The sequence below is a fragment of the Ochotona curzoniae genome, unplaced genomic scaffold (assembly GCF_017591425.1).
Source record: "Ochotona curzoniae isolate NIBS_2020 unplaced genomic scaffold, NIBS_Ocur_1.0 contig_883, whole genome shotgun sequence".
Classification (NCBI taxonomy): Eukaryota; Metazoa; Chordata; class Mammalia; order Lagomorpha; family Ochotonidae; genus Ochotona; species Ochotona curzoniae.
The window spans coordinates 16269445-16278395 of record NW_024466599.1 but is presented as its reverse complement, the minus strand read 5'-3'; the positions used below and the strand labels follow the sequence as shown (position 1 = coordinate 16278395).

The 8951-nt window shown below is 51.6% G+C and overlaps 1 protein-coding gene across 1 annotated transcript; it reads left to right on the top strand.

Moving 5' to 3' along the window:
- Positions 1 to 2380: 2380 nt before the first annotated feature.
- TP53I3 (tumor protein p53 inducible protein 3) lies at positions 2381 to 8806 on the top strand. The gene is made up of 6 exons (XM_040992915.1): positions 2381 to 2468; positions 2610 to 2751; positions 4111 to 4378; positions 5131 to 5343; positions 6168 to 6364; positions 8459 to 8806. The coding sequence occupies exons 2-6, from the start codon at positions 2614 to 2616 to the stop codon at positions 8639 to 8641; spliced, it is 999 nt and encodes a 332-aa protein (XP_040848849.1). The 5' UTR covers positions 2381 to 2468; positions 2610 to 2613; the 3' UTR covers positions 8642 to 8806.
- The last annotated feature ends 145 nt before the right edge of the window (positions 8807 to 8951 follow it).

Here is an 8951-nt window from a genome sequence, read left to right as displayed (position 1 = left end):
CTTGTTACAGGCTTCGGATCTATTTTCATGACCGAGTTGGAGCTGCAGCCCTAACTCATTCATGAACTGTATCAGTGGCGTTCTTAGAGGCAAAGCCAGTCTTTGATGCTAACCAGCCAAATCACATTTCCTTCTCTCAGGAAAGGCCTCTCATTTTTCAGCCAAAGGTCCACACTACTGTGTGCTGTGTGACAGTCACCTTGCTTCTGAACTTGAAGCAATGTAGAGGGACAGAGCACGGAGCCTCCTTACTAGACGGGCAGGAGTCTAAAGGTTCTTACTGGTGCTCTTCCCTTTTCTTCCACGGGCCTCTCCTTCACCAACAGTGTGGTTCTGAACAACAGAGGATGGAAGGGGTCCTTACAGTTAAGAATATTCAGATTTTGTCCTTACGTTTGGTATCCTGGAAGCCCAGCACCACTCTAGGACGGGGGCAGGAGGAGTTCCTCCCCTTCTTTTGCCAACTGGGCAAAGGGGAAGGGACAGTAGGAAAACGGAGCTGGTGGAGATTCCTAAGTCTTGGGACCACGAAAGCAGGCTCATCAGTTTGAGGAAAATACTTTGGAAGTTGACAGTCTGGAAAAGCATGAGCCCTGGATTAAATCCGTTCATGCCTGCTAAGGTGTCTGTGAGTTGGTGGTTTGCAACTAGTTTGCAGACCCCTGTTTCAGTCGAACTGATCCCTCTGCACCTCCTGTTAGCTTTTTATTGCCACAAACCCAAGACACAATAAGCGAGTCCACACAAGAGGTCTTGATTTTCCCGGGGAAAAGTAGCCAGTGGGGCAGGAAGAAAGTGAGAGCGAGAGAGAACACACAGGGGAGAGGCATCTTTTATGGCTTTGGGGTGGTGTGTGGGCCCAGGTCAGAGACTGGCAGATGCAGGTGCACACCAGGGATGCATGCCTCGGGAAACGGGGTGGAGAGCAAGGTTTGAACCTGAAGCTCATGAGGCTGACTTAGGGAAGTGGACCTTAATGGGGCTGAGATCTAGGGGATTTAAGGAGGTGCTGGGTAGGCAGGTATTCAAGGTAGCCACTGAGTCCAGGATGGCGGCGTCAATCTCGGGGTTACTGAGCCACTCCTTGCCACTCCAGAAGTTTGAAGGATCTTCAAAAAGTTCATGGAAGGCCAGACACGGTAGCCTAGCAGCTAAAGTCCTCACCTTACATGCACCAGGATCCCATATGGGCGCTGGTTCTAATCCCAGCAGCTCCACTTCCCATCCAGCTCCCTGCTTGTGGCCTGGGAAGGCAGTCGAGGACGGCCCAAAGCCTTGGGACCCTGCACCTATATGGGAGACTCAGAAGAAGCTCCTGACTCCTGGCTTCGGATTGGCTCAACTCCAGCCATTGCAGCTACTTCAGGAGTGAATTAGTGGATGGAAGATCTTTCTTTCTGTCTCTCCTTCTCTTTATAAATCTGCCTTGTCAATAAAAATAAATCTTTAAAAAAGAAATCAAGACGGATACATGTGAATTAAATAATGTAATCGGTAAATTTGATTTAATAATAAGCTAAAACATTCACAAAATTAATCAGGTACTTGTCACCAAAGAAAAACTCAACAATTCAAAATGCAGGGATTCTACAGGCCGTGTTTTCTCCGCCCAGATGTACCGCAGCGTCACCTCTCCCATGCTTCTTTATTAATTTGTTCTCTAATTATATCATTCAGGTTTGAAGAGAGATGTACCAAAGCTTGTTGTTTGTTTTTTTTAGGATTTATTTATTTCTATTGGAAAATCAGTTTTTTTCTAAAGATTTATTTAATTACTTATTTATTGGAAAGACAGATTTACGGATAGAAGGACAGAAAGAACTTCCACCTGCTGGTTCACTCCCCAAGTGGCCGAAACTGCCAGAGCTGACGTCATCTGAAGCCAGGAGTCAGGTGCTTCTTCTGGGTCTCCTACACGGATGAGGGTCCCGAGGTCTTGGCCGCCTTCTGAGGTTTTTCAGACCCAAAGCAATGAGCTGGAAAGGAAGTGGTGCAGCCAGACACGAACCTGCGTCCATATGGGCTCCCTGGCATGCAAGGCAAAAACTTAGCCACTAGGCTACAGCTCCAGGCCCAAATCTTTTTGATACACCCATACTCTTTGCTACTGATTCTGAGTTTTTCATGTAGTTGGAACCACCAAGCCGGGAATTCAATCCCACCCTCCCACGTGGTGGCAGCGACCCCCGACTGCTGCCTTCCAGGGTGTTCATGAGCAGGAAGCTGGAATCCAGAGCTGGGACTCCAACTCAGGCTCTTCTAAGCGGACCCGGCGGCTTTTTCCCAGGGATCTTCACCGCCAGGCTCCCAGCAGTGCCTTAGCCTTGGGGAAAGAGGCGTGGATGCCAAGGAGGGCTGGGCTTGCTCAACCCCACCCCTCGGAGGCCGACAGTCCGACCAGGCCCTTGGGACTGCGTACTCCCGGAGCTCGGGGTTGCCGGACGGAGGGGCGCTGGCGCCCGGCGAGGGTGAGTGGCTTGCCCGGCTCTCCAAGGGACTAGGAGAGCTGGGTTGAGGGATCCCAACCGCAGACGGAGGGCAAGCCCGGGACGTCTGGGCTGCAGGGGGCAGACCCGCGGCGCCTGGCTTCACTCTCTCGCTGTCCCCAGCAACATGTTGGCGGTGCATTTTGACCAGCCCGGCGGCGCCGAAAACCTGTACGTGAAGGAAGTGGCTCGGCCGATCCCTGGACCGGGGGAGGTCCTGCTGAAGGTGGCGGCCAGCGCTCTGAACCGGGCGGACTTACTTCAGGTACCAGGGAGTGCGCGGGATCCACCTGCTGCAGCCTCCCCGCCCCGCACTGAGCACTCCCACGCCTTTGACCCGGGCGCCCCCGCCACACACAGTTACCCCCCCTTTGCATAATTATGGCAAAGTCCGGGCGGGCGCTTTGCGTTGCGGAAGCCGCCGCTGTTAGGAGGCTCTGGGCTCCAGATCTGGGGAAGGCTGAGTGGGAGGCACTGCCTTTAACACACGTCCTCCACAGGCAGCTCCTTCAGCGTTTGCATTCGGTACAGAAGCAGCCTGCCAAGTCGCAGTGGTCATGGCTTTCAGTTTCAGAAGGTCTCAGGGCTGGCAGGGACAGTACCCTTAAGAGCTTTCTTCTGTCCGGGCACTGGTTGGGAATCATTCAGAAATGTGCATCCAGGATGGGTGCTCCTCTCTGTTAGCAGTTAAGACCTTGGCATCCCACATTGGAGTGCCTGGGCTCATGACTCCAGAGTCCTGCTAATGCAGACCCTCTAGGAGGCAGGAGTCCCTGCCACCCACCCAGGTGGGGGACTCAGATCGGTTCACAGCCCAGCTTCAGCCTTGACCCAGCCCAGCCCGGGCGTTACCAGCATCTGTGGATAAGCTGGTGGGAGCTGCTTGTCTCTCTTCCTTGTGAATATGCATCAGGATCTTGTGAGAGCTAGGCACCTGTACTCTTTTGTTGTTGTTGTTTTGATTTCGTTTTATAGGAAAGGAAGATTTTACTTAGAAAAGGAACGAGAGGGGCGCAAGTGGTTAAGGTCCTCACTTTGCACGCCTGGGATCCCATATGGGCGCCGGTTCTAAGCCCGGCAGCCCCGCTTCCCATCCAGCTCCCTGCCTGTGGCCCGGGAAAGCAGTTAAGGACGGCCCAAAGCTTTGGGACCCTGCACCCGCGTGGGAGACCCGGAAGAGGCGCCTGGCTTCGGACTGGCATAGCATCGGCCGTTGCGCTCACTTGGGGAGTGAATCATTGGACGGAAGATCTTCCTCTCTGTCTCTTCTCTCTGTATATCCGCCTTTCCAATAAAAAAAAAAATTAATAAAAATTAAAATTTTTTTTAAAAAAATAAAAGGAACGAGAGAGAAAGAGAGAGCTTCTATTCATTGATTCACTCCTCACAAATGGCTACAATGGCTGGAAATGAGCTGATCCAAAGGTAGAAACCAGCTGCAGGATCTCAAGGGTTTGGGCCAGCCTCTGCTGCTTTCCCAGGTCATAAGTATGGAGCTGGACGGAACATGGAGCAGCCAGGACACAAACTGGTGCCCATATGGGATGCTGACACTTGCAAGTGGAAGATTAGCCTGATATGCCACCATGTATCAGGCTTCTGATCATTTACATCCTTTTTGCAGAGACAAGGTGGCTACCCCCCACCACCAGGAGCCAGCAGCATCCTGGGACTCGAGGCATCTGGCTATGTGGCCGAGCTGGGGCCTGGCTGCCAAGGGGAATGGAAGACTGGAGACACAGCCATGGCTCTGCTGCCCGGTGGGGGCCAGGCTCAGTATGTCACTGTCCCAGAAGAACTGCTCATGCCCATTCCAGAAGGACTAACCTTGCTGCAGGCCGCAGCCATTCCTGAGGCCTGGCTGACCGCCTTCCAGCTGTTACACCTTGTGGGTGAGGAGCCCCCCCGCCCATTCACACAGTGCAAGGCTTGCGCTGGGCCCCAGCACCTGGCCCTGCTGTACCACCAGCAGCGTCAGGTTCTTGAAGCGTGTGAGAATGGCTTGATGTGAGGCTAATTATGGATCCTCAAACAGAAGGCCTTTGCCCATATTCCAGTCTCATCCTCTCAAACTCCTGTTGAGCTTCTCTCTGGAAAGGTCTCTCCTGAGGCCAGTGAGGGGCTCACATGTGGGAGTTTTGGAAGACTCACTCCCTTTGTATCCAGGGAGATGCTAAGACCATCAAGGCTAGGGAAGCTGCCCCACACAGAAGCCAAGGATGGCTGTTAGCCCTTGTAAAAGACAAGGTCAGGGTGCGAGCCCAGTAACCTTGGTAGCCAGGCTATCTAAACTCAGTTGAGGCAGAAGCACAATGAAAGACCTGATTTAGAAAATGCAGCCTGCTGCCTGTGTGTGGTGCCTGGTCCAGTGAGAGCAGCGGGGTGTCCGTTTCAGACTAAAGAAGGATTTGCTGCAAGTGGTGACAGTGCGAGTGGGGGGTTACTTTTATTTATTTGGCTGTAGGTTAGAGTTGTACAAGTTGGTATTGTTTCCCAGGTAAAACAGCTCATGGGGTGTGACGGCTAATAACCCAGTTTCCAGGCATTTGACCCCAGGGCCAGGTGATCATGGAAGAATACTGCTGCCGGGGACCGTGTGGCATTTGGAGAGGAAGGCGAACAGTTCCTGTGCTTTCTGTCGCAGGAAATGTTCAAGCTGGGGACACCGTGCTGATCCATGCAGGATCAAGTGGTGTGGGTACAGCTGCCATCCAACTGGCTCGGCTGGCGGGAGCTATCCCTCTGGTCACAGCTGGCTCCCCACAGAAGCTTCAAATGGCAGAAAAACTTGGAGCAGCTGTTGGCATCAATTACAAAGAAGAGGATTTCTGTGAAGCAGTGCTGAAATTCACCCAAGGTAAACCACAGCTCAGCAGAGAGATCTAAGAGATGAGTAAATAAATGCCCTTTCCAGGCCCAAGGTCACCAACACTCTGTCACTCAAGATCCGGCTTCCCTTGTTAAATGTGCAAATAGCTGCTCAGGCCAAATTCTCGTATGCCCTTGTGTTTGACCTCAAGTCAAGGCAGACAGTCAATATTTAGGTCTAGGATAGTTTCCACGTGCATCCTAGCAAGGGATGAAAACACACATGCTTTAGAAACTGGACAGTTGTGCAGTATTAGCTTGGAATGATTGGAACTCCCCATCTCACAGTGAGCCACTGGGTACTAAGCTCACAGGAATCTTAGGGCACAGGGCAATAGGAAGTTGACCAGGTGTGTGTGCTTCTGTGCTGCAAAACGAAATCTCAGGTATTTAGGGCTCAACCCTTTCCATTTTTCATAAGTTGGAAAACGGATAGATGAAACCACAATTCACCAGCCTGTGACCAGGGTAGACATGTCACATCTCACATGTGACTGACTGGCCTGCAGTTTGCTGCGCTGTTCTGAGAACCAGCAAAACTCATCTTGTATGGAAGTGGGAGGGGCACCAGCTCGTGGTGCTGCCCCATTTCCCTCTTGCTGTGGTGAGGGACTGAGAAAGATGAGCCACACCATCCGTGTTGTGAAAGAGTTCACTACCCAAACTGGGCAAGAAGCTTCTATGAGCAATGCTTCTAGTTCCAGCTCACACTTACTTCATTGCACCTGCATTTCTTGATGCCCATGAATACACACACATACACACACACTGCAGAATCTTATTTTGCACCAAAACGTCTGTTTCTTGTGGAAGGTGCTGGAGTCAACCTTATTCTAGACTGCATAGGCAGCTCCTATTGGGAGAAGAACATCAGCTGCCTGGCTGTTGATGGCCGCTGGATTCTCTATGGTCTGATGGGAGGAGCCGACGTCAACGGTCCCCTGCTTTCCAAGCTACTTTCTAAGCGAGGAAGTCTGATCGCTAGCTTGCTGAGATCCAGGAACAAAACGGTGAGTGATGAGGGAAAAGAAGGCAAAATTTAAGTGGTACCCACGAGCAGACAGCATTTGTGTCACCCCAAAAAGCCAGCTCAGTCACACCTCAGGCTAAGGAGACTCTGAAGAAACCCGCCACCTGTGGATAACAGGTGATCTGATTTCAGAGAAAATGATTGACAGAAACCTCATTGTCCTAGGAGGAAGAAAGCATTGATCATGTTAGGAAGTCTTCCATCAGTTTCATAATGTTTTAAAAGATCTATTTTTTAATTGGAAAATCAGATTTACAGAGAGAAGGAAAGACAAAGATCTTCCACCCGCTGGTTCACACCCTAAGTAGTCAAAACAGCTGGAGCTAAGCCTATCTGAAGCCAGGAGCAAGGAGCTTCCTCCAGGTCTCCCGCACCGGTGCAGAGTCCCAAGTCCTTGGGCTGTCCTTTACTGCTTTCCTAAGCTACAAGCAGAGATCTGGATGGTAAGTTGAGCAGCTGGGACATGAACCAGCACCCATATGGGATCCCAGTGCTTGTAAGGTGAGGACTTAGGCACTAGGCTACTATGCTGGACCCAGTTTCATGATTTTTTTTTAATTTGTTTTAAAGGCAAAGTTGGAGAAAAGAAGGAGGGGGGAAGAGAGAGCTTCCATCCACTGGTTCAGTTCCCAAATGATTGCAAAGGCTGGAGCCGAACTGGTCTGAATTTTAGGAGCTTCTTCTGGATCTCCATGTGGGTGGAGGGGCCCAAGAGCTTCGGCCACCTTCAGCTGCTTTCCCAGGTGCATTAGCAGGGAGCTGGATGGGAAGTGCAGCAGCAGGACTTGAGCCAGCGCCTCTGTGGGATATTTGCAGCACAGGTCGGGACTTTACCTACTGTGCAATAGTGCCAGCCCCTAACATTTTGTTTTCCAAGGCAGGATTTTTTCTCTATGTGCTAAAGAAACCTTACAGCTAAGGAAGTAAGCCTCTACCGTCAATGGATCCTATGTTTCAGGAATCTCTGTCTGGCCGCCTCGCAGGCACCAGCTCAAGGAATGCTGCCCGCCTGCTGCAGTCACAGTGCTTAAGTGTCCCTCTTGCACTAAGTCCCTGTTACACCTTGACTGTGGCTGTCTCCTGGGCCCAGCATATCAGCTTAGTGGTTAAAGTCCTCGCCTTGCACGCAATGGGATCCCATATGGGTGCCAGTTCATATCCTGGTTGCTCCACTTTCCTTCCAGCTCTCTGCCTGCGGCCTGGAAAGCAGTCAGAGGGCCCAAAGTCTTGGGACCCTGCACCTGCACGAGAAACCCGAAGAAGTTCCTGGTTCCTGGCTTTGGATCTGCTAAGCTCTCACTGTTGTGGTTGCCTGGGGAGTGAATCAGCGGATAGAAGATCTTTTTGTCTCTCTGTGACTTTCCAATAAAGATAAATAATTCTTTAAAAAATAAAACAATTCTGGGCCCAGCACGATAGCGTAGTGGTTAAAGTCCTCACCTTGAACATGTTAGAATCCTATATGGGCGCTGGTTCTAATCCTGGCGACCACTTCCAATCCAGCTCCCTGCCTGTGACCTGGGAATGCAGTAAAGGATTGCCCAAAGCTTTGGGAATCTGTACCCATGTGGGAGACCTGGAAGAGGCTCCTGGCTTTGGATTGGCTCAGCTCCAGCCATTGCAGTCACGTGAGGAGTGAACCTTTGGACAAAAGATCTTCCTCTCTGTCTCTCCTCCTCTCTGTATATCTGACTTTTCAATAAAAATAAATCTCAAAACAAAAACAAACAAAAACAGTCCTTAGTGTCCAAGCATGGCCTCATGAGGGGGCTAGCTTCTGAAACATGCATGTTAGGTCTGTATTATGAACACAACCTAAGCCAGCTCCTGCGACCCTAGACAATAGAATCTTAGGGGACGACCAGAACACAGGCAGTTGCAGATCCAGTCTTTCTAGGATGCTTGACTTCCTCCTGCCCTCAGTCTCCGACGCAGAACGGAAACCACGCGTTTAGGGGGTGTACCTGTTTGATGGGAGATAAAGGGGTGCTTTTTCAGGTGTGTAGTTTCAGCAGAAAAGCTAAGCAGGATAAGGCCTCTGTCCAGGCTCATGGCCTCCCTTTCCGTGTCTCAGTACAAACAGGCACTGGTGAGAGCTTTCACGGAGCGAGCTCTGCCCCACTTCTCCACAGAAGGCCCTCAACGTCTACTGCCGGTTGTGGACAGCGTCTACCCCTTGGCTGCAATCCAAGAGGCCCATAAATACATGGAAATGAACAAGAACATGGGCAAAATCGTCCTGGAGCTGCCGCACTGAGCCAGGCACGGCCACCCCAGGCCTTCTCCATTCAAACTGTGAGATCATTCCGTTTGCCGGCAAGTGACCGGGTCCACGCCCACACCCGCCTTGTCAACTGACCCCTATGAAGCCCGTCTAAGGAAATAAAAAGAATGGACTTGAAGGGCCGCGTGGTCACTTGGTAGCAGCGCCAGAGCGCCGAATGGGATGGCAGATGGGTGGAGGTTAGGCCCGCATGGAGGAGCCGTGCCAGGGACCGGGAATTCAGGGGAGGATTACGGCGTCAGCCCGAGTCGCCCGAACCCTGTAGACGGCGCCTAACGGGCCC

Coding starts and splice junctions, on each gene's coding strand:
- TP53I3 (XM_040992915.1), top strand. CDS start 2,614: ATGTTGGCGGTGCATTTTGACCAGCCCGGCGGCGCCGAAAACCTGTAC. Junction 5,344..6,167: donor AGTGCTGAAATTCACCCAAG/GTAAACCACAGC, acceptor TTCTTGTGGAAG/GTGCTGGAGTCAACCTTATT. Junction 6,365..8,458: donor TGAGATCCAGGAACAAAACG/GTGAGTGATGAG, acceptor TCCGTGTCTCAG/TACAAACAGGCACTGGTGAG.